Genomic DNA, 26,259 nt, shown 5'->3' with positions numbered 1-26,259 from the left:
ACTATGGGGGATAATACTGTGTGCAGGGGCCACTATGGGGGATAATACTGTGTGCAGGGGCCACTATGGGGGATAATACTGTGTGCAGGGGCCATTATGGGGAATAATACTGTGTGCAGGGGCCATTATGGGGAATAATACTGTGTGCAGGGGCCACTATGGGGCATAATACTGTGTGCAGGGGCCACTATGGGAGATAATACTGTGTGCAGGGGCCACTATGGGACATAATACTGTGTGCAGGGGCCACTATGGGACATAATACTGTGTGCAGGGGCCACTATGGGAGATAATACTGCGTGCAGGGGCCACTATGGGGCATAATACTGTGTGCAGGGGCCACTATGGGACATAATACTGTGTGCAGGGGCCACTATGGGACATAATACTGTGTGCAGGGGTCACTATGGGACATAATACTGTGTGCAGGGGCCACTATGGGGGATAATACTGTGTGCAGGGGCCACTATGGGACATAATACTGTGTGCAGGGGCCACTATGGGACATAATACTGTGTACAGGGGCCACTATGGGACATAATACCGTGTGCAGGGGTCACTATGGGGCATAATACTGTGTGCAGGGGCCACTATGGGACATAATACTGTGTGCAGGGGCCACTATGGGACATAATACTGTGTACAGGGGCCACTATGGGACATAATACTGTGTGCAGGGGCCACTATGGGGTATAATACTGTGTGCAGGGACCACTATGGGGGATAATACTGTGTGCAGGGGCCACTATGGGGGATAATACTGTGTGCAGGGGCCATTATGGGGAATAATACTGTGTGCAGGGGCCACTATGGGGCATAATACTGTGTGCAGGGGCCACTATGGGAGATAATACTGTGTGCAGGGGCCACTATGGGACATAATACTGTGTGCAGGGGCCACTATGGGACATAATACTGTGTGCAGGGGCCACTATGGGAGATAATACTGTGTGCAGGGGCCACTATGGGGGATAATACTGTGTGCAGGGGCCACTATGGGACATAATACTGTGTGCAGGGGCCACTATGGGACATAATACTGTGTACAGGGGCCACTATGGGACATAATACTGTGTGCAGGGGTCACTATGGGGCATAATACTGTGTGCAGGGGCCACTATGGGACATAATACTGTGTACAGGGGCCACTATGGGACATAATACTGTGTGCAGGGGTCACTATGGGGCATAATACTGTGTGCAAGGGCCACTATGGGCATAATACTGTGTGCAGGAGCCACTATGGGACATAATACTGTGTGCAGGGGCCACTATGGGACATAATACTGTGTGCAGGGGTCACTATGGGACATAATACTGTGTGCAGGGGCCACTATGGGGTATAATACTGTGTGCAGGGGTCACTATGGGGGATAATACTGTGTGCAGGGGTCACTATAGGGCATAATACTGTGTGCAGGGGACACTATGGGGGATAATACTGTGTGCAGGGGACACTATGGGGTATAATACTGTGTGCAGGGGTCACTATGGGGCATAATACTGTGTGCAGGGGACACTATGGGGTATAATACTGTGTGTAGGGGCCACTATGGGGCATAATACTGTGTAGGGGCCACTATGGGGGATAATACTGTGTGCAGGGGCCACTATGGGACATAATACTGTGTGCAGGGGACACTATGGGACATAATACTGTGTGCAGGGGCCACTATGGGGGATAATACTGTGTGCAGGGGCCACTATGGGACATAATACTGGGTGCAGGGGCCACTATGGGGGATAATACTGTGTGCAGGGGCCACTATGGGACATAATACTGTGTGCAGGGGCCACTATGGGACATAATACTGTGTGCAGGGGTCACTATGGGACATAATACTGTGTGCAGGGGCCACTATGGGACATAATACTGTGTGCAGGGGCCACTATGGGACATAATACTGTGTGCAGGGGTCACTATGGGACATAATACTGTGTGCAGGGGCCACTATGGGACATAATACTGTGTGCAGGGGCCACTATGGGGTATAATACTGTGTGCAGGGGTCACTATGGGACATAATACTGTGTGCAGGGGCCACTATGGGACATAATACTGTGTGCAGAAATACAGGGGGAGGGAATCGTTCAGCGTCTTTGGGGGGGGGGGGGACATCTAGCTACGCCACTGGTGCCAATATTAAATATCTGAAAAATCACTTTAAAACACAGCATCAAAGTCTACAGTAAAATCTTATCTATCATGAATGTGGGATTTCTTCAGTTTTTATTACCCTAATTTCCTGAGAATATAATGTTCACATTCTTGTAAAAACCACAGCACGTAACTGACGAGCCCGGACCGTTGTCTTGAAGATCAATAATTGTGGAGTGAGTCTGAAAGGGGTCAGATTCTTTATCTGCTCTGACACCTACAGCCAATAAAGGTCCTGGACTAATCCATATCCATTTAAATGTGGAAAATATATTAATGCAGACGGCAACATGGCCTGATGAATACATAGCATGGGGCCTGGGTTTCCCTCTAGAATCAGCAGATTGTACGTTTATAAACACGAGCTTATATGACAAGCACTGCGGCTATATTATGTGTCATACTAGATGAAACTCTATCATGTATAATAAATAATAAAAGATACTTAGTATAAGTATAAATATATACTGTATATGATAGCCAGAATATTTCTTAGTAAGTTTATTGTGCGTCTGACACTTGGATACTGGTCGGTTATCTTCTTATAGATGTCATTGCCCAAATGCTGGGGGAAACATTAGACTATGGTGTGAGAGCATTGTTACTAGAACTCTTCCATTGTCCATTAAGGAGTAGATTATACAGTAGAAATCACACTGCAGATAAGAAACCATTAAAATGAACTTGCTAAGTATTTTCTATTTACTTTTGGATAAAAGACACATAGAGAAAATTTACTGTACATAAAGAAAATACTGGCGAGGTAAATGGTCACTAACGTTTCAACAAACTCTTTGATACAATGTTACCAGCAAATATAAGAGACTTCCTAATATATCGCGGCAGACAAAAATGCCTCTTTTTCCATTTATTAGGCCATTTTCCTCCCTACCTTCTTGCCCCTACTCCCTTCTCGCCCCTACTCCTCACTCCCTTCTCCTCCCCGCTTTGCTTTGAAGTGTGGCCGGCTCCTGTGGTTTGTTTGCCACCGGCTCCTCTAGCCCTTGCTTTGCACACAACCCCTGCAGAGATGATGAGATTAGCACTTGTATGGCCTGGCTATGGGCCTCTCTTGGGAACAAAGGGTTTGATTAAACCAGAAATACTGCATTCCTGTGATCAGGAAGGGTTAATATGTGATGTTACACAGAAGAAAAATACATGTGATCTCTGATCATCACACTCATGCATCTATTTCTATGGTCCAGTATATGGGGCCATGAGCTCGACAAGTGCTCTTCCTATCGGTTTGGTGGCTCTTGCTCACCTCAGTGCATGGGTGGGACACGGATGTCATCCACGTGCCGTTCATGCAGTTTAATCACAGCGACACATACATGGACCTGTACATGTCACCTAAGCATGAACTCTCGCAGACAAAAGCTTTGTCTTCACATATGATCATCTGTATCTGGGTATGTTCACACTGAGTTTTTTGGTAGCGGATTTTGACGTGGAATCTGCCTCAAAATCTGCTCCCATGGACTTCAATCGGAGCCGCTCGCTTTTTTTTTCCACTAGCTAGTAGCGGAAAAAAAGAAGCAACATGCCCTATCTTGCCGTGGATTCTGCGGCTGAATCAGCCGCGGCTCAAGACATTCTCCAGTGTAGGCCCATTCATTTGGGCCTAAACAGAGGCGGGATGCCGCAATCGAATGCCAATTCTGCATTGGCATCCCGTTGCAGCGAGCAGGGCGGAATGTAATGATTCCGCGACCTTTTCCTCCGTGTGAACATACCCTTACGGATCCTTGCCCAACCACAGATCTGCTGACCCGAACTCACAACATCCTATGGATCTACAATGCTCTAGGCTTGTCTCAATGAGAACCGCAGGAGGTAATACATCATCAGTGAGCATCCTTAGGCTGAGGCCCCACGTTGAGGAAACGCATCATTTTTTGCAGATTTTGCAGTGTTTGTTTGAGCTAAAGTCAGGACTGGTTGGAAAAGGAATGGAAAACATAAAGGAAGCTCCTCTCCGGATTTTGGCTCAAAACTGCAGCAAAATCTGCAACAAAAAAAGCAACATTTCTGCAACATGGGGCCTCAGCCTAAAACTGGGACTGGCTGTGGTCCCTGCACCGATGACATCACCTATGTTATTCGCAGCATCATCCATAGCAGGGACCCCGGGGTGGGGGTGTTGCAGAGTTGGGGGATGAAACTGGTATTCACTTTTTATTTATTGACTCTTCTTCTCTGTGATTGAACTTCTGAATGTAAGAAGGAAGATTTTCATGAAAGGACAATGAATGGATGAATGAATGGTGGGGCATTAGATATGTTATCACTATGTCATGCTTCATGTTATGTGGGGCAGATCTGCTGACAGGTGATGGTCCATGCAGTGCCCCGGGCTGCAGATCTGCTGACAGGTGACGGTCCATGCAGTTCTCTTGGTTGCAGATCTGCTGACAGGTGACGGTCCATGCAGTTCTCTTGGTTGCAGATCTGTTGACAGGTGATGGTCCATGCAGTTCCCCTGGCTGCAGATCTGCTGACAGGTGACGGTCCATGCAGTTCTCTTGGTTGCAGATCTGTTGACAGGTGATGGTCCATGCAGTTCCCCGGGCTGCAGATCTGCTGACAGGTGATGGTCCATGCAGTGCCCTGGGCTGCAGATCTGCTGATAGGTGATGGTCCATGGAGTTCCCCGGGCTGCAGATCTGCTGACAGTTGATGGTCCATGCAGTTCCCCTGGCTGCAGATCTGCTGACAGGTGATGGTCCATGCAGTTCCCCTGGCTGCAGATCTGCTGACAGGTGATGGTCCATGCAGTTCCCCTGGCTGCAGATCTGCTGACAGGTGATGGTCCATGCAGTTCTCTTGGTTGCAGATATGCTGACAGGTGATGGTCCATGCAGTGCCCCTGTCTGCAGATCTGCTGACAGGTGACGGTCCATGCTGGGCTGTGTAGTTCTCCTGGTCTCCATGTGCTGTGCCCCCCTCCCCCCCGTGTTGTCTCTGTCAGCTGTTTGCACTGACCCTCCTCCCCTCTCTGTGTCTCCCTCTGCAGGGGCTCCACGCCTGTCAGTCCTCGCGCTGCACGAGCCGGGGGCCACACTGACGCTTCCTCCGTCCCGCCAATCCAGCGGCCCGACCGGGCAGTGGGTGGAGCTACAATCCGTGTGACTGACAGCTGTGGGCGGAGCTACGAAGTCCGGGCGTTTGGACGTCACCACGCACAGGAGGAGGAGGACGCCCGGAGCATGGGTCGGAAGCGGTGCGTGGGAGACTGTTCCAAGATGGCGGCGGGCTGCTGCGGGGTGAAGAAGCAGAAACTGTCCAGCTCTCCGCCGTCTGGCTCAGGGGGTCCGGGCGGCCCGCACTGCAGCGGGGAGAGCCAGTGCCGCGGGGCGGAGCTGGGACTGGGAGGCTCCGGGAGCGGACCTGGGGGAAGCAGCCGGGTGAACGGCCTGGCTTGTGGGAATAGCCTATCACCGGGCTGCGGGACTCTCTCTCCGGGCTGTGGCTCCAGTCTCAGCCCCGGATCCCGGAAGATGGTGGTGTCGGCGGAGATGTGCTGCTTCTGCTTCGATGTTCTGTATTGCCATCTGTACGGGTACCAGCCGCCCCGCACCCCGCGCTTCACCAATGACCCATAGTAAGTGCCGGCCGGGGGGAGGTGGAGGGGACACGGCGAGCAATGAATGACAGCTCCGGGGGGGACGGAGGACACAACGCGGCACATGGAGGGAGATGTCACCTATAGTCATGTCTGCTTATATATATGTGCCTGCTATAGTACAGTGCTATTATATAGCTGCAACATAGGCTGTAGTGCTGTACATGGAAGGAGATGTCACCTATAGCCATGTCTGCTTATGTATATGTGTCCGGCACCTATAGAATATGCTGCTATAGTACAGTGCTAGTCATTATATAGCTCCAACATAGGCTGTAGTGCTGTATATGTAAACAAATGTGATCTATAGTCATGTCTGCCTGTGTATATGTGCCCGGCACCTATAGAATATAGTACAGTGCTAGTCATTATATAGCTCCAACATAGTCTGTAGTGCTGTATATGGAAGGAGATGTCACCTATAGTCATGTCTGCCTGTGTATATGTGCCCGGCACCTATAGAATATAGTACAGTCCTATTGTATAGCTCCAACATAGGCTGTAGTGCTGTACATGTAAACAAATGTGATCTGTAGTCATGTCTGCCTGTGTATATGTGCCCGGCACCTATAGAATGTAGTATAGTGCTAGTCATTATATAGCTCCAACATAGGCTGTAGTGCTGCTCATGTAAACAGATGTCCTCTATAGCCATGTCTGCTTATGTATATGTGCCCGGCACCTATGTAATCCACCGCTATAGTACAGTCCTATTATATAGCTCCAACATAGGCTGTAGTGTTGTATATGTAAACAAATGTCCTCTATAGCAATGCCTGCCTGTGTATACGTGCCCAGCACCTATAGAATCCACCACTATGTTACACACAGACCACAATTCTAATAATTCTATTAATTATATAGTTCCATCAGTCTGTAGTGTTGCAAATGTCTTCTATAGCAATGGCTGCTTATGTCTAGGTGACCTATATAATCATCTAGTATGGGAAATATAGACGGTTATTGTCATAGTCTTATTAACCCGACATCAGTATATAGCGCTGACATAGTCCATAGTGCTGCAGATGTAAACAAATGTCATGTATAGCAGAGACTGTCACCTGTATAGGAGATATAGGCGTCTATTGTAATGTTCTTAACTAGACATTATATTGCTGTAAACAAATATCTATGTAAATGTCTCATCCGCCCGTCCTGGTTTGTGTGTAGTGAAGGTATATAATGTATACTAGTCACAAGATCTATCTATCTATATATATATGTTAGTAAATGATACATAGTATATGTTTGTATATATAGGGCTGTGCTCCTGGCGATTACCCCACCATCTAGTCTTTGGCTGTGACATATTTGTTGTAGGTTGGCAGACAAAGAGCTGGTAGAGATCAGAGCGGAGGGTTATATGAGGCAGACCTATAGGGTAAACCTATAGGGTAGGGCTGCTGATCCTGCTATAGCTATGCCGGGCCGGTGTTTTGTCTGGATGGGGGAGGGGGAGCGCTTTAAGTTCATGTTTGTTGACATTATAGGAGGAGGAGGAGGAGGAAACCTGAGAATGCCGGCCGGCCTGCCGCCATAGCTCCAGCCTGGGGGAGAGGAAGGGGCTGACACCACAAATCTGAGGCTGGGATTACAGGACACTGAATGTATGTGCAAACAATCCAATGTTAGCAGGGTTTCCTCCTCACCGCCCTGTGCTGACTCTTAGTATTAGCCTATAGTAGTAGGGAAGTATGGCCTTAGGTTACACATCACATACAGGAGCGATACCAGATCCTTTACTATAATCCCCCCTCCCCCCTCTATCTGTTGCTCCGCGTCACCAGGATCTGCCTCTTTGTTCTCACTGGATCCTTCTTCTCTTTTGATCCTTATTTGTGTTTTCAGGCTTTGATACATTGTAATCTATTACTTCTTATTGTATAAATAAGACGATCGGCCTCTTGTCAATATTATTAATGGTCTTGTCTGGATAGTAGGAGGCAGGTAGAAGTGCGGAGGGCTCCCTATAGACTGCGGAGGGCTCCCTATAGACTGCGGAGGGCTCCCTATAGACTGCGGAGGGCTCCCTATATACTGCGGAGGGCTCCCTATATACTGCGGAGGGCTCCCTATATACTGCGGAGGGCTCCCTATATACTGCGGAGGGCTCCCTATATACTGCGGAGGGCTCCCTATAGACTGCGGAGGGCTCCCTATAGACTGCGGAGGGCTCCCTATAGACTGCGGAGGGCTCCCTATAGACTGCGGAGGGCTCCCTATAGACTGCGGAGGGCTCCCTATAGACTGCGGAGGGCTCCCTATAGACTGCGGAGGGCTCCCTATAGACTGCGGAGGGCTCCCTATAGACTGCGGAGGGCTCCCTATAGACTGCGGAGGGCTCCCTATAGACTGCGGAGGGCTCCCTATAGACTGCGGAGGGCTCCCTATAGACTGCGGAGGGCTCCCTATAGACTGCGGAGGGCTCCCTATAGACTGCGGAGGGCTCCCTATAGACTGCGGAGGGCTCCCTATAGACTGCGGAGGGCTCCCTATAGACTGCGGAGGGCTCCCTATAGACTGCCATCGACCTTGTGTGACGCCCTCATTGTATCCTATTGGGGCCTTGAACTGATTTTGCTAATTTTTGTAAAAATTTTGGTCCTTAAAGAACTCCAGTCTCTACCAGCGCCACTCCGCATAACATTTTGAAGATCTAATATTAAGAGTTGCACAATCTCTGGGACAGCCTTGAGTTTAATGGGGTGTCTTTAGGAAAGGTCCTCAGTTGGACATTGGTGAGGGGTCTGGTATCCAAGTGAGTGCTGCAGAATCTTCACCGAAAATTGTGGCATTACAGTTCAGCCCCATTCACTTGAATGGGACTGAGCTGTAAACAGGCCCTGACTGATATATGTAATGTCACATGGCCCGTCATGCAGAAGCTACTGCTGCAAATATCTGATCAGCGGGTGTCCCGGGTGTCGGACCTCCTCTGGATCTCCAATGGTTGATCTTAAAGGGGTATTCTGACACTTTTATGTAAAAGCGCTGCTAGTGGTCCTATGAACATAACATAGTGCTCTTGCCCATCCCTGAGCCCCCCTGGCTGACCATCTCCAGTGACGTCCCAGATATAAGGGACACCGCTGCCACCAATCACAGGGCTCATCCGCAGTGACCTCTTCACAATTGGCACATGGACTGCTCTGACGTGCTGCTTGTGAGGAGGTCACTGCTGGGGCCTATGAATGGCTGCAAATGACAGGGACAGGGGACTAGTTATTTGTTTATAGACCCACTAGTGTAGGAAAACCCCTAGAGAGAGAGTTTACCGGGGCATTGCCATTGCTCCATACCGGTAACTCCCCCGTTGTTCCAAATAGCTCATTTGTAAATTTGCAAAATCTGCAATATCTTGGCAATGGAGGCAACAATTCACAAGTGGTCTGATTCAGGTGACCCCAACCTATCTAGCTGCAGGGCTGAGTACTGGTGACAGACCCCAGATAGGGCATTGATTGATAAAGCCTGGACATCAATTCTTCCCTGTATATAAGGCCAGTATACGTTACTGCCCATCAGTGTGCATCCTCCCCTACACGGGCCTATAGGTTGCTGTTACATGTGCAGATCTGTCCCATTTCTTTTTGATCAGCCCAATATCCATTAATCTTGGCACGTGTATAGAACAAAGCGCTCTCCTGATTGTCGCCCCTTTACATCATCACACAGATACTACCAAAGTCAACCTCAGGCCAGTCTGCAAAAAAACCTTGTTATTGCTGATTGTCACCGATGTCAATTTCCTGTTCCTATGGTAGATTCTAGAATGGAGCGGTTAAAATCAGGGGCTGCCTAGTACGCTGTGGATCCAGAGGTGGCGATGCAACCTGTGACTCTTAGTATGAGGCACCTGAGTGTATTCACTTCAAACCGGTCAGGTTAGGGTTGCATATAGGAGAGGCATAGTCATCCTCTGCTTCAATACTCCAACACCTGAAAATGCCAAGGCTCCAGGTGTGTTTGAGGTGACAGGTGTAGCTTGCTGCGCAACACAGCTAACCCTACCAGCGCCGAAACAGCGCCATCAACTGGATCGAGTGTCTGCAGGCAGCGGAGAGAAACTTCCTGTTTGCACAACAACCCATGCTAGAAAAGAGGTCACACTGTGATCATGTGACGTGTTTAATAAGACCCGCTGCATGTCCTGCATAGGACTAGAATCCTGGACATACAGCGGGTCCCGGCTCAACTCTGCACTTTACTCACCTTATCCCGATGAGCAACAACCAAGCGTCAGTGTTGTGATCCTGGCTCAACCCCGGGCACTCGCCGGCTCCACAGCAGCTGCTGACTCCTCGCCGCTGGTACGCGGACTGGTGCAACATGCCCCGCGGCCCGGTACTGGTCTGTAGACCGGCGGTTGGGGACCCTTGTAATACGGGACAATAGGATAAGGAAATACACATGGAAGATTTATTATATATATATATATATATATATATATATATATATATATATATATATATATATATAGCCATATTCAGTGCGTGTTGCCCAGTGCTCGGGATTCTTTGGGACAGATTTCTGGTGTACAAGGCATAAAAAGGATCTTTTTTTTTTTTTTTTTTTGTGCAGACCAGTTTTTTGCTCAAAAGAAATTGGACTTTCCTTGTCGGCCGTTGTCCTTGCCACTTTTCCATAAAGGGATCTTGGCATCCGGAATGTGGTGTAAATGACGCCGGAGTTGGCAGGTTTTTTCGCCCTCTGCTCTATTAAATTTATATTTTGCAAATAAACCTTTCAGTGTTTCTCTCCGTTCCCGTTAAAGGGGCTCTCCGGGAATTGGTCTGGTAATATCCGATTGTAATTATGGACAAAGCCGTACGTTGCATAGAAGATTTTTTACTTTTTTTTTTGTTCCAGATTTTCTGTTTTTATGACCCAAAGCCAGGAGTGAATTGAGAAGGGAGGAGTCTAATTCCTTTATAGTTGTCATTCCTCAGGTCTAAGGTCCCAGGTAGCGAGGAAAAACCGCGACGGATTGCATTGGGGTTCGGATGGCAATGCACACAAGATATTTATCTGCAGATCCAGCTACATTTTGGTAATATTTGCTGAGGATCTGATGTCTCTGCTGGTCATACTCTTAAAATTTACAACAGATGCTTCTAAAGTAATCTGGATTATCCAATGATCTGCAAGGGGGGGGATCGATGATGATCAAAATCGGAACCAATCAGGCCTTTTACCTCTAATGCTGATTATTTAGGTCGCGCCCCTTCTAATCGACCTTATAAAAACTCTGCCCCTTTTAGAGTAGAGCGGGTTGGGTGAGATTTGTCTTTAGATCACAGAGTATAATGTGCTGAGGCTCAGGGAAGGTGAGTAAACCTAAAAAAAAAAAAGCGTTACTCACCTCTCCTGGACGCCAGCGTGTCTCCCTCTGTTTTGTTTTTCTGCCTGGTGTCATAGACCGCAGACTCCTGTCATGCAAGACTCACGTGACCAGGTAGAAATCCAGAAGATGAGAGCCGTGCAGGAGCCCAGGAGAGGTGAGTATATGATTTTTTTGCTCGCTTTCCCTTGTCTTCAGCTGTTACTCCTGAAGACAAGGATCTGCTTTAGCTCAGACCCTGTATCGGAAAGCAGCCCCCAGTTTGCCCCCAGCCCCCCACCTTATTCTGATGGCAGTTTAGTTGTGTGGTTCCTGTGACCTAGACATTATTTGTTTCATGGATTGGTTTTTAGGTACCGGACACATCCGGCGCTCACAAGGCCAAGTCTTGGCTCCGTTGCGGGTATATAATCTCATGTTTTTTATGGCACCGTCACCTAACCCTGAAATTACCGGAACCCAATCTAAAACCTGCTGGGTAACTCTGATGTTGGCATCCCAGTGATCCCAGTGACTTGGCGCACCACTTCTTGGCTGATGGTTTAGTATAGGAATAAGACATTCGCACGCCATGAGCCGAAGTGAAGGATTGCCGACAAGTCGTGGCTGTTACGGAGCAGCGGGCCGACCTGTGTGTTACATGGAGGGACTCTGGTTTCGTTGGTGGCGTGTGGCACTCGCTTTTGTGCTGGTCCCTGCAGGGGAAATGTTTTTCTCCCATAAGGTCAGTTCACATCCTCCTTCAGGCCATTCCATTCCCCCTATCCACATGGAGAGAGAAAAGTCCTGAAAGCAGCAGTTTTCTCTCCACACGGACCCCATTATAGTCTATGGGGTCCACGGGTTTCCGTTTAGGGGTCCCCAAATGGACTCTCTGCACTGAGACCCGAATGCAGGTGTGAACCTGGGCCTAAGATGTATTTGTGCCAAGGGTGTCATACACCTTACCCCTCGTTCACATCTGCATTCAGTAATCCGCATGGGGACACCCCCGAACGGACTACCGACACCATTGCAGGCGCTGTGCAGTGAAACCACATGGACCCCATAGACTTTAATAGGGTCTGTGTGCTTGCTACGAGATCTCAGCACAGAACATGCGGACAGGAAAGTAGATTGTGAACTTCGGAGATCGCTTGCCAAGTACACGGACCCCATTATAGTCTATGGGGTCCATGTGCTTTCACTGGCACACCGCTTGCCGTTGCGTTCAGTATTCCATTCAGGAAACCAAACTCCCTGCACTTCCCATATCTCCTCCTGTAAACATATATGAGCTCTTCATACTACCAGATTTAAAGGGAGTTTTCTGTTTCAGATTTGCCCAATGGGGTACTTGAATATAGATTTTGTAAATGTATATCTAATGTATGTGACTACTAAAGAGAACCTTTCACAACTTCCACCAACTCCATTTCTTAGCATCTGTTCATAGATCCTGTTCCACTGATTCCAGCACGGTTGGAATTTTTTTTTTTCTCTAGCCCCCACCATTCCTGAGCAATCAATGCTGTTAGTTTTGGTTCTTGATGTGCTCCTAATTTGACATGTACACAGTCGAGTCCTGTCTGGATTGGGCTCAACCATTTCCAGAGAGTTCACTGCAGCACGGTCAGTTGGCTCCAGAAAGGCGCGATCACTACTGTATAGAACTGATAAAAAGCATCATGGCTGACTATGTTGAGTCACCTCAATGCACATGGCTGAGCCCAGTCCAGAAAATACAAGCCCACACACGGACTGTTTTTCTTGGACAGGGCTCGGGGGTTTGCATGGCCACTTGCTCTGTACTGTCAGGTGGGCTGGGTCAGGCCGTAAAGAGAAAAGTGGAGTGAATCAGCTTCAATCAGCCAGTGTCAGAGCTTAGAATCACACCCCCTTGTCTGCTCCTGCCTGACCCTGCCCTCCTGACAGTGCAGAGCCTTAAAGGGATCCTATCAGTCAGACACAATTTTTTCTAGGTACCACGTTGGAATAGCCTTAAGAAAGGCTATTCTTCTCCCACCTTTCGTCGTCTCTCCGCACCGCCGTTCGCCTACAATCCCGGTTCTTGTTGGTATGTAAATTAGCTCTCTCACAGCACTGGGGGCGTCCCCAATGCTGCAAGAGAAGTCTCTCCAGCGCCGCCTCCATCTTCGTCAGCAGCGTCCTCTTCAGCCTCTTCTTCCGGCGGTGGCTTGTAACTTCTAGGCCTCAGGCAGAGCAGACTGCGCATGCCCACAGGCCACGAGAAAATGGCTGCTTGCACAGTATTGTAAGCAGCCATTTTCTTGTGGCCTGTGGGCATGCACAATCTGCTCTGCCCGAGACCTAGAAGTTACAAGCCATCGCCAGAAGAAGAGGCTGAAGAGGACGCTGCTGACGAAGATGGAGGTGGTGCTGGTTAGAGTTCTCTCACAGCATTGTGGACGCCCCCAGTGCTGCAAGAGAGCTAATTTGCATACCAACAAGAACCGGGATTGTAGGCGAACGGCGGCGCGGAGAAGACGACGAAAGGTAGGAGAGGAATAGTATTTCTTAAGGCTATTCCAACATGGTACTTAGAAAAAATTGTCTGACTGATAGGATCCCTTTAAAAAGAATGTCAGGTACCAAAACTACCAGAGCCTATTGCTTGGGAATGGTGGGGGCTAGAGAAATTCTGACTTTTCTGGAGTCAGCTGAGCAGTAACTGGACAGACACAGTGAAGGGATCTTGTGTAAGTTTATAGCGGTAATAACAGAAGTTCTATCGAAAACCAAAATGTTGTATATGAGATCCATCAGAGTGGGGGGGGGGTACGTTGGTTGCTCGCAGCAGTGAGGTTGTGACTTTCTAGGTGACCAGTCCGTCCTTCCATACATATAACACTACCAAGATAGAAGGACATCAAACGACTGAACTTTATCATCAGTAATAGACATTTTACTATTTGTTTTCTTTTAACCCTTTATGGATTTGTTTATTGGGTGCGCTCCTCAGTTTGCACCCCTGCCATGGTGCTCGCCTTGTTACCTGTTCTATTTATGTCGTGTAATCCGGTCCCAGTGCAACTGTTTGACATCATTGCCTAGTGACGAGGCCTGGGGAGCCATCATTGGATGTATGGCCGCCCTCCCCTGGGGTGGCAACAATAGGGTTAATAAGCAGAGAATATATATATACTGTGTGTATGTGTGTATATATATATATATATATATATATATATATATACACGGCTCCTATTTCTCACTATAGTTTTTGTTATACCTGGACGCTGCTCTTGATGGCTGTGATGTAATACGACCGCGTCCACTGCGTCACCTCTATGGTAGGGGACATGGGGTGCTAGGCCTAATATTACCGCTCCGTCCCATTCGTATAATATCAGACACACACGCTACTCATAGTACAGAGCTTCGTATACGAGAGTGGCGACTTGGCGTTGAGCCACATCATTGATCTGAGTTGGTGTTGTCGTTCCACAACACTAACATTAGGCCATCCATATCAGAAATCACAGAGTACCCAAAAGGAGCTTCAAGTTACGGATTGGTTTAGTGGCCTACGTGGAAGCAAATCGCACTGTGGGTTTAGGGTTTAGTGCGTCCGAGTGTAATGACAGATTTATGACGACTTGTGGTTTCATCTCGTTGTGGTTTGTACAAATCCAGATAATAAAACTCTTCTCTAAACCTCCAGATGATCAGAACATGCCATAATGGAGACGTCAGAGCAGCAGACTCTCCGGACTATCGGACGTTGGGGTCATCAGATTGCTGGGGTATACGGCTTTAGGAGTTCGCCCATATATGACTTTCTAGGTAACCTTATTATAGGTTATCCACCCCCAATTGGTGGGGTTCAGTGATATCAGCTGATCGGTGGGGGTCGTCTCTCCATTGGTCAGGTCCGCATGGGAGGAGGGGAACCAAAAGACGGAGAGTCTGTATGCTTAAAGGGCCTCCAACCCTTGTTGGACAAGATGCAAAGTGATGTAAGTCGTGCATGCAATTAGTTGGAATTGTCTCCTTAATTCTGGTGCATTTTCATTCGTTCTGCTGGGGGTGGCTCCTTTTTCGTCAGCCCCCTGATCCCTGAAGCTGCCATTCCTGTGACCTCCTGCGTCAGCTGCTATTGCCAGGGGACGTTGCATCCGGCTATACATTACATGCTAAATGTATTTCCAGCTCTGTAAAGCCTAGACAGGCCCAGTATTGGGTATCTTATGGTGTGGGGGGTAGTTATGAGCCGCCCTCTTCTATCCTATTACAGGCATACGGACTCATAGATGTATATACAGTAATGACTATATGGCTATCCTCTGTGTACCTGTATCCTGGTCACACTCGTACAGGGTTCCTTATTGCATTTGCAGAGGTGACTTGCTGACACATTCAATGATTGTGTCTCCCGTGAAGGCACTAAATGGTTAAGTGATGTGCATACATGAGCTATTCCGTGGCTGTTTCCGTGACCGCACCCTTCGCTTCTATATTTCCAGACGATCTCATGTGATAGCCGTACTCGTACATCGCTAAAGCTGTCATCTGAGATCATGAGAATCTACGACCGTGGCGAGCTGGCTGCGACATCTGGCCCTGGTTCATATGGGATCTTTATTGTTGACCCCGGCTTAAGCCTTTACACGGTTCACGTTCTGGGGGTGTATAATAATTCGGTTGTGTGTGCGCAGGCGCTTGTGTTCACCATCCTGGGTCATGGGTAGAATCGTGACTGTGAAATGTGAATTCCCTAAGGGTCAGTCCTTAGCATAGGTCATCAATATTAGATATGCAGGGCTCTGATACCTGGAACCCCAGCAGATCAGCTGTAATGGGACAGAGTGGGTCCCAGTAATATTTGCATGCTGACTTCTCGTGCAAAGTGTAGCAGAGGGTTTAGATAATTCAGCACTGTCCCATTGACGTCTACGGGGCTGCTACACTTTGTACAATGTGTTCAGTGCAGGTCCTAGTTTGCAAACAGTTACCAGGCGCGCCCCTGTCCCAGTGCAAATATACATAAAACTATGGGATCTTTCGCTGAGAACAGTCTTATTAATTCCCAAACTTGGAGTTGTTTACACCCCCTGAATGGAGTCTGGGGTCTTAGGCAAGTCAGCTGCAGTGAGGGGCACTTTACTCCGCTTCATCTACATCCTGAATTTCATCGGCTTTGTTCTTGCCCCGCTCTTTGTACCTGCAGTGCGCTGATGGCGGGGCGAGTACATCTCACTACACTGCGCATGCCCGGGAGACTTGGCTTCAGCTCAGACTGTGTGACACAGGAACGTCCCCTCCCAAATTATTATGGGGGGGGGGGTAGCTGAAATATAGATTGCATATTTATAACTTAATACACAATATGACATCATGCAGGTTAAAGGCTGTTAACCCCTTCCCGCCTTCGCCACTTTTTAGTTTTGCCTTTTGCTTTTTTTATTCCGTGCCTTCCAAAAAGTCATAATGTTATTTTTCCATTCACGTTAGAAGGTTTATGGAACAAATTGTACTTTGCAATGGCTCCATCTCGTATTCTGCGTCTGTACCGGGAAGCTGGAAAATAATTCAGATCGGGGTGGACGTCGTGCAGGCGCAGCTTTTTATTAATGGGTTTTGTTCTTATAGCATTCATGGTGTAGGAAAAAAAAAAGGTTCCTGCATTCCTAGTAATACGTTGCAGTGTCCTAGGAATGACTTGTGAGGATGGTGAGCTCATTCAATATGGCGACATTCATGTATGACCAGGCCCAGGACCACATCAGCATGAAGCCACTTGAGGCGATCGCTCCATATCTTGAAGTGGGAGGTGACGTTGTTTTGCCATCGGCTGCTACATATTGGATTATTTCAATAGGTAGCGGAGGATGATTACTGTGTGGGGGGCCAAAATAATGGGGCCATTTTATGTGTTGGGGGCTAGTAAGCCACGTTGCATGACATCACTTTGTTCTGTCTTCTGATGTAAGGTCCCCAGTACTGCAAAGACAGAACAAACCGCTATAGGGGTCACAGTGGTCGCCCCTAAACCAGGGGGCCTTATGGGACACCCCTCTGCACACTACAGTTGCCGGGTGTAGGGGATTGAATATGACCTCCCTTTCTGCAAAGTGATGATGTGCCGCCTGACTGTGCACCTATTTTAATGTCCTGCATAGTATGACCTGGAGGGTGTTGTGGTTTTAGGGTGGGGAGAACTATTACCTATGGGGGTCACCAATATCTAAATTGGGGGAACAATTAGGATACTATTATCTATGTGTCTTAGAATGTTATCATCAGCTTTGGTTGCCTTCGCAGGCCATAAATATAACAGTCTAGCTGGTATATAGTTACGTTTACACAGTCACAGTCCTTGTCAGACAACCACAAGGCTGATGTGGCCCTGGACAGGAATGAGTTTGATGCCCCTGGTTTAAGGGCTATAACCCAACATGTATACCGACCATGCTGGCAGTCTGCAGCTCCCTCTAGGGGGCGCTCAGGAGCTTACTCCCTACTCTTATACACCTTGCTCCTGGGATTCCCAGTGAGGGGCCGCACCACTACATTAGCACGCCATCTCCTGAGCTTTCCTGCACGGCCCCGTCCGCTTGGCTGTGGTTTATTCCTCTTCTTCCCACGTCCGAGTATTCGTTTCTCTACCATTGATGTGGCCATTGTGAGTCTGTACTTATAGAGCGGGCAGGGGTGGCAGCATTACACCAGCACCTTCTCCCTAGCAGGGTATAATTGGGCTCGGCCTAGTCTATTGTTCAGCGGCTTCGGGGATCTGCTCTAACCAGTAAGGACACTTGTTTGTGTTCTCCCGCTGCTTCAGTCATATGAGGTCACGTCTGAGCGGTGCAGAGGTTCTCTGTGCCAGCAATGTGTTTGGTTTTTTTTTTTTCTTTCCTTGCTTCCTGAGATTGCAATTCTGGATTCTTTTAAATACCCTTTTTTTTTGTTCTTTCGGTTCAAGCCAAACTCCGACACTATGAGTGCTCTAAAATACATATACGTAGATTTCCATCCAACATTTTTTATTTTTTTTGTCCTTAAAGGAGGAGATTCACACAAACACGGGGAGAACATACAAACTCCTTGCAGATGTTGTTCCTGGCAGAATTAGAACCCAGGACTCCAGCGCTGCAAGACTGCAGTGCTAACCACTGAGCCACCATGTTGCCAAGGTCCCCTGATTATAACCTAGGACTCCAGCGCTGCAGGGCACCAATGCCAACCACTTAGATACGAAGGATATGTTCACACGGAAAACGAAGAGGAATTCATTTTCATTTTCCGCTGCCATTTTCACCGCGGTCTAGCTGCGTCGTGCCTCGCGCTCCTGATTAGATCCGTACGAATGGAGGGAGTCTCAAGCCATGGACCCCTCGTCTGAATCAGCTGCAAGATCGTGCAGGGCGCTTTTTTTTTTTTTTTTTTTTCCTCGTCTCTGCCCCCCCATTGAAAACAATGGTAGACGAATTTTGGGGATCCGCGGCAAATTCCTCCAAACGTCTCCATACTGCTGGATATATTATAACCTGCTCAGAATGGAAATCCGAACATAAAAAATGGCAGACTATGGCGGTGATGTTAATGCCATGCCAGCTTTGCTGTTTGTTGTATTGCATGGCGGTAGACCGTGCAAACATGTCATTGGCATCACAAGTGACTCATGGCGGTATTCTACGGCCTTCTGCACATCGCACTGTCCGATATGTGCCGCCCATATTGTAGCTGGCCTCCAGTTTTTCGTGCTCCGGGGCTTTTCTTCTACATGAGAATGCATTGCTTTCGGAAATGGAGCCTGGTGTTAGCAGATGCCAAATCTAGTGTTATAAGAGATTGTAGCGGCGGCCGCTGCCTGCGTATAAGAGCAGAGCCCGGAGTCTTTGGATTGGTAACGTATGGCTGACTCTCGGAGCACAGTGTTCTCTCTCTCACTCCCTCGTACGTTCCAGCATGAAAACGCTGCTAATGAAGTGCGCCGGGCTGAGAATTTGCTGATGGCAGACATATTTTGCATTCTCTGCATTTCGTTTCAGACGCTTGTCTTCTATAGGTGGATACATTTATCTGTTACATTTATATGTTGTAGCCTTAAAGGGATTGTTACAAAAATAACATCACTAGTTACTATTATATATATATATATATATATATATATATATATATATATATATATATATATATATAATATATGTGTGGCCCGTTTTTGGATCTTGTTTCATGCGCCCATTGACACGGTGAGGTTAATGTTTCGGACGCCGGAGTGATTCCCCGCTATGTGGTGTAAAACTTGCAGCGAGGATGTATAGAAGCGACATTGACTATTTTTAGCACTCTCCCTCGGATCTGGAGCTCCTCCAGTTGCACTATGCATAGTAGGTGCCTTGTCAGCTGGTGCAATGCCAGCAGCCATCACTGTCCTGATGAAACCGTCCCATTGGAGAATCCGTCGTATCACGGAAAGGTTGCTTATGGAAATTGCCGATGCGTTTTGTTTAGTGACGATGAGGATTTGCTGTCTCTTACATTTACAGGAGTCCCGCACAGAGTGCAGCCGAGGATACAGATTTATTTTAACCATTTTTATGTCTTATGTCACTTCCACATAACACTAGTAAGCTTAAAGGGGTTTTCATGGGTTAATAAGTGCACCCCTATACCTTGTGCAGTGGTTTGAGTGATTCCTGGGTGTCTCTGGGAGCTCCTGGCATCTTCTGCATTTGTTTACACGGTGTAGCTTCCTGCTGCAATGCATTCTGGTAGTTGTAGGCTCTCACACGATCTCCCTCTTTGTCTCTCTAGCTATTCCTCCCACCGCTAGCCCTTCCCAACTCACTCAGCCCACCCCCTACCCTATTATAGGGTCTCCTGTCTTCCTTTTGTGGGGAATGTGCAGCACCGCACCATAGCCTTCAATACTTCTCTATAGCGCAGGCTCCCATAGAGATGTATGTACTGTTGGTTTCAGTGCTAAGTCAGGACTCTGGCTCTGTTGCGCATGCGCGCACCAACATCAAGGAAGGAGGAGGCAGCGATTCCCGGAGAAAGAAACCTAGACAGGAAGAAGATAGGTAAGTATGATGGGGGGGGTTGTAGTGACGATCCATTTCCGGGAATGGGGTAACAGATCGTTGCCGGATAATCAGAAAATGTCCCTGGGGTGGTCATGTGATATGATATGGGTAAATAGACATTTTTGATTATGTGATTTAGAAAGGAGGGGGGAGGGTGTTTAGATTATTAATAGTCCTAAATAGTCCACAAATAGTCCTAAATAGTATCAGGCCTCCAAACTAACAGCAACCATTGCTCAGGAATGGTGGGGGTTAGACAAAAGTTTCCAACTGTGCCGGGATCAGTGGAGCACGGCTCCCATACTAGTGGGCAGCGATATCTTACCAGGCCAGTACGTGAAAAACGGAGCTGTGCAGTTGCCTCCTTTCCGCTCCGGTGGATTGGTGGCAGATGTGGGGCCGCCGCTGACCTGTTGTTACAGACATGGGCTAGCTCATCGGTATCCTCAAACGTTCTTTAACACCCCGGTGTGCGATGTAACTGACATGCCGACACACCAGCAGACTGACAAACATTCGGCAGGTTTTTTCTTTTCCGCATGTGTTTGTGGTTTTGGATTTTTTTTTAATGTGACTGAGTGTGAACTGGAGCCAAACATCTGCGCACACTCACAGCTCCGTATACAGAGAAGGAGGAAGGAAATTCTTGCTGGGGTTTGCATTAGTTTTGCAAAATTTTTCTCTACTTTAACAAACTATTATTGTAAAAATTGTATTAAAAAAAAAAAAAGCCCTATATGGCGCAGGGCCTGTCAGTATAATGGCACCACCAGTGCTCCAACATGTAGTATAATGGCACCACCAGTGCTCTGACATGTAGTATAATGGCACCACCAGTGCTCTGACATGTAGTATAATGGCACCACCAGTGCTCCGACATGTAGTATAATGGCACCACCAGTGCTCCGACATGTAGTATAATGGCACCACCAGTGCTCTGACATGTAGTATAATGGCACCACCAGTGCTCTGACATGTAGTATAATGGCACCACCAGTGCTCTGACATGTAGTATAATGGCACCACCAGTGCTCTGACACGTAGTATAATGGCACCACCAGTGCTCTGACACGTAGTATAATGGCACCACCAGTGCTCTGACACGTAGTATAATGGCACCACCAGTGCTCTGACATGTAGTATAATGGCACCACCAGTGCTCTGACATGTAGTATAATGGCACCACCAGTGCTCCGACATGTAGTATAATGGCACCACCAGTGCTCCGACATGTAGTATAATGGCACCACCAGTGCTCTGACATGTAGTATAATGGCACCACCAGTGCTCTGACATGTAGTATAATGGCACCACCAGTGCTCCGACATGTAGTATAATGGCACCACCAGTGCTCCGACACGTAGTATAAAGGCACCACCAGTGCTCTGACACGTAGTATAATGGCACCACCAGTGCTCTGACATGTAGTATAATGGCACCACCAGTGCTCCAACATGTAGTATAATGGCACCACCAGTGCTCCGACATGTAGTATAATGGCACCACCAGTGCTCCGACATGTAGTATAATGGCACCACCAGTGCTCCGACATGTAGTATAATGGCACCACCAGTGCTCTTGACATGTAGTATAATGGCACCACCAGTGCTCTGACATGTAGTATAATGGCACCACCAGTGCTCTGACATGTAGTATAATGGCACCACCAGTGCTCTGACACGTAGTATAATGGCACCACCAGTGCTCCGACATGTAGTATAATGGCACCACCAGTGCTCTTGACATGTAGTATAATGGCACCACCAGTGCTCCGACATGTAGTATAATGGCACCACCAGTGCTCCGACATGTAGTATAATGGCACCACCAGTGCTCCGACATGTAGTATAATGGCACCACCAGTGCTCTTGACATGTAGTATAATGGCACCACCAGTGCTCTGACATGTAGTATAATGGCACCACCAGTGCTCTGACATGTAGTATAATGGCACCACCAGTGCTCTGACACGTAGTATAATGGCACCACCAGTGCTCTGACACGTAGTATAATGGCACCACCAGTGCTCTGACACGTAGTATAATGGCACCACCAGTGCTCCGACATGTAGTATAATGGCACCACCAGTGCTACGACATGTAGTATAATGGCACCACCAGTGCTCCGACATGTAGTATAATGGCACCACCAGTGCTCCGACATGTAGTATAATGGCACCACCAGTGTTCCGACATGTAGTATAATGGCACCACCAGTGTTCCGACATGTAGTATAATGGCACCACCAGTGCTCTGACATGTAGTATAATGGCACCACCAGTGCTCTGACATGTAGTATAATGGCACCACCAGTGCTCCGACATGTAGTATAATGGCACCACCAGTGCTCCGACACGTAGTATAATGGCACCACCAGTGCTCTGACACGTAGTATAATGGCACCACCAGTGCTCTGACACGTAGTATAATGGCACCACCAGTGCTCCGACATGTAGTATAATGGCACCACCAGTGCTCCGACATGTAGTATAATGGCACCACCAGTGCTCCGACATGTAGTATAATGGCACCACCAGTGCTCTTGACATGTAGTATAATGGCACCACCAGTGCTCTGACATGTAGTATAATGGCACCACCAGTGCTCCGACATGTAGTATAATGGCACCACCAGTGCTCTGACACGTAGTATAATGGCACCACCAGTGCTCTGACACGTAGTATAATGGCACCACCAGTGCTCTGACACGTAGTATAATGGCACCACCAGTGCTCTGACACGTAGTATAATGGCACCACCAGTGCTCCGACATGTAGTATAATGGCACCACCAGTGTTCCGACATGTAGTATAATGGCACCACCAGTGTTCCGACATGTAGTATAATGGCACCACCAGTGTTCCGACATGTAGTATAATGGCACCACCAGTGCTCTGACACGTAGTATAATGGCACCACCAGTGCTCTGACACGTAGTATAATGGCACCACCAGTGCTCTGACACGTAGTATAATGGCACCACCAGTGCTCTGACATGTAGTATAATGGCACCACCAGTGCTCCGACATGTAGTATAATGGCACCACCAGTGCTCCGACATGTAGTATAATGGCACCACCAGTGCTCCGACATGTAGTATAATGGCACCACCAGTGCTCCGACATGTAGTATAATGGCACCACCAGTGCTCTTGACATGTAGTATAATGGCACCACCAGTGCTCTGACATGTAGTATAATGGCACCACCAGTGCTCTGACATGTAGTATAATGGCACCACCAGTGCTCTGACACGTAGTATAATGGCACCACCAGTGCTCTGACACGTAGTATAATGGCACCACCAGTGCTCCGACATGTAGTATAATGGCACCACCAGTGCTCTGACACGTAGTATAATGGCACCACCAGTGCTCTGACACGTAGTATAATGGCACCACCAGTGCTCTGACACGTAGTATAATGGCACCACCAGTGCTCTGACATGTAGTATAATGGCACCACCAGTGCTCTGACATGTAGTATAATGGCACCACCAGTGCTCCGACATGTAGTATAATGGCACCACCAGTGCTCCGACATGTAGTATAATGGCACCACCAGTGCTCTGACATGTAGTATAATGGCACCACCAGTGCTCTGACATGTAGTATAATGGCACCACCAGTGCTCCGACATGTAGTATAATGGCACCACCAGTGCTCCGACACGTAGTATAAAGGCACCACCAGTGCTCTGACACGTAGTATAATGGCACCACCAGTGCTCTGACATGTAGTATAATGGCACCACCAGTGCTCTGACATGTAGTATAATGGCACCACCAGTGCTCTGACATGTAGTATAATGGCACCACCAGTGCTCCGACATGTAGTATAATGGCACCACCAGTGCTCCGACATGTAGTATAATGGCACCACCAGTGCTCCGACATGTAGTATAATGGCACCACCAGTGCTCCGACATGTAGTATAATGGCACCACCAGTGCTCTTGACATGTAGTATAATGGCACCACCAGTGCTCTGACATGTAGTATAATGGCACCACCAGTGCTCTGACATGTAGTATAATGGCACCACCAGTGCTCTGACACGTAGTATAATGGCACCACCAGTGCTCCGACATGTAGTATAATGGCACCACCAGTGCTCTTGACATGTAGTATAATGGCACCACCAGTGCTCCGACATGTAGTATAATGGCACCACCAGTGCTCCGACATGTAGTATAATGGCACCACCAGTGCTCCGACATGTAGTATAATGGCACCACCAGTGCTCTTGACATGTAGTATAATGGCACCACCAGTGCTCTGACATGTAGTATAATGGCACCACCAGTGCTCTGACATGTAGTATAATGGCACCACCAGTGCTCTGACACGTAGTATAATGGCACCACCAGTGCTCTGACACGTAGTATAATGGCACCACCAGTGCTCTGACACGTAGTATAATGGCACCACCAGTGCTCCGACATGTAGTATAATGGCACCACCAGTGCTCCGACATGTAGTATAATGGCACCACCAGTGCTCCGACATGTAGTATAATGGCACCACCAGTGCTCCGACATGTAGTATAATGGCACCACCAGTGTTCCGACATGTAGTATAATGGCACCACCAGTGTTCCGACATGTAGTATAATGGCACCACCAGTGCTCTGACATGTAGTATAATGGCACCACCAGTGCTCTGACATGTAGTATAATGGCACCACCAGTGCTCCGACATGTAGTATAATGGCACCACCAGTGCTCCGACACGTAGTATAATGGCACCACCAGTGCTCTGACACGTAGTATAATGGCACCACCAGTGCTCTGACACGTAGTATAATGGCACCACCAGTGCTCCGACATGTAGTATAATGGCACCACCAGTGCTCCGACATGTAGTATAATGGCACCACCAGTGCTCCGACATGTAGTATAATGGCACCACCAGTGCTCTTGACATGTAGTATAATGGCACCACCAGTGCTCTGACATGTAGTATAATGGCACCACCAGTGCTCCGACATGTAGTATAATGGCACCACCAGTGCTCTGACACGTAGTATAATGGCACCACCAGTGCTCTGACACGTAGTATAATGGCACCACCAGTGCTCTGACACGTAGTATAATGGCACCACCAGTGCTCTGACACGTAGTATAATGGCACCACCAGTGCTCCGACATGTAGTATAATGGCACCACCAGTGTTCCGACATGTAGTATAATGGCACCACCAGTGTTCCGACATGTAGTATAATGGCACCACCAGTGTTCCGACATGTAGTATAATGGCACCACCAGTGCTCTGACACGTAGTATAATGGCACCACCAGTGCTCTGACACGTAGTATAATGGCACCACCAGTGCTCTGACACGTAGTATAATGGCACCACCAGTGCTCTGACATGTAGTATAATGGCACCACCAGTGCTCCGACATGTAGTATAATGGCACCACCAGTGCTCCGACATGTAGTATAATGGCACCACCAGTGCTCCGACATGTAGTATAATGGCACCACCAGTGCTCCGACATGTAGTATAATGGCACCACCAGTGCTCTTGACATGTAGTATAATGGCACCACCAGTGCTCTGACATGTAGTATAATGGCACCACCAGTGCTCTGACATGTAGTATAATGGCACCACCAGTGCTCTGACACGTAGTATAATGGCACCACCAGTGCTCCGACATGTAGTATAATGGCACCACCAGTGCTCTTGACATGTAGTATAATGGCACCACCAGTGCTCCGACATGTAGTATAATGGCACCACCAGTGCTCCGACATGTAGTATAATGGCACCACCAGTGCTCCGACATGTAGTATAATGGCACCACCAGTGCTCCGACATGTAGTATAATGGCACCACCAGTGCTCTTGACATGTAGTATAATGGCACCACCAGTGCTCTGACATGTAGTATAATGGCACCACCAGTGCTCTGACATGTAGTATAATGGCACCACCAGTGCTCTGACACGTAGTATAATGGCACCACCAGTGCTCTGACACGTAGTATAATGGCACCACCAGTGCTCCGACACGTAGTATAATGGCACCACCAGTGCTCCGACATGTAGTATAATGGCACCACCAGTGTTCCGACATGTAGTATAATGGCACCACCAGTGTTCC

General features: G+C 48.1%; 2 protein-coding genes across 2 annotated transcripts in view; one reads left to right on the top strand and one right to left on the bottom strand.

Moving 5' to 3' along the window:
• The window catches only part of TMEM164 (transmembrane protein 164), a 322,941-nt gene that overhangs the window by 216,728 nt on the left and 79,954 nt on the right, over positions 1 to 26,259 (bottom strand). The window lies entirely within an intron of this gene.
• AMMECR1 (AMMECR nuclear protein 1) overlaps positions 1 to 26,259 on the top strand; it is a 93,308-nt gene that overhangs the window by 37,767 nt on the left and 29,282 nt on the right. Inside the window, exon 2 of the mRNA XM_075259460.1 lies at positions 5,178 to 5,765. Coding sequence (XP_075115561.1) covers positions 5,371 to 5,765 — 395 coding nt within the window. The 5' untranslated portion in view covers positions 5,178 to 5,370. The remainder of the gene's footprint in view (positions 1 to 5,177; positions 5,766 to 26,259) is intronic.

The sequence above is a fragment of the Leptodactylus fuscus genome, chromosome 11 (genome assembly GCF_031893055.1).
Source record: "Leptodactylus fuscus isolate aLepFus1 chromosome 11, aLepFus1.hap2, whole genome shotgun sequence".
NCBI classification, from domain to species: Eukaryota; Metazoa; Chordata; class Amphibia; order Anura; family Leptodactylidae; genus Leptodactylus; species Leptodactylus fuscus.
Note: the sequence above shows the minus strand (reverse complement) of the source record. Positions and strands in the feature narration are given on the sequence as shown.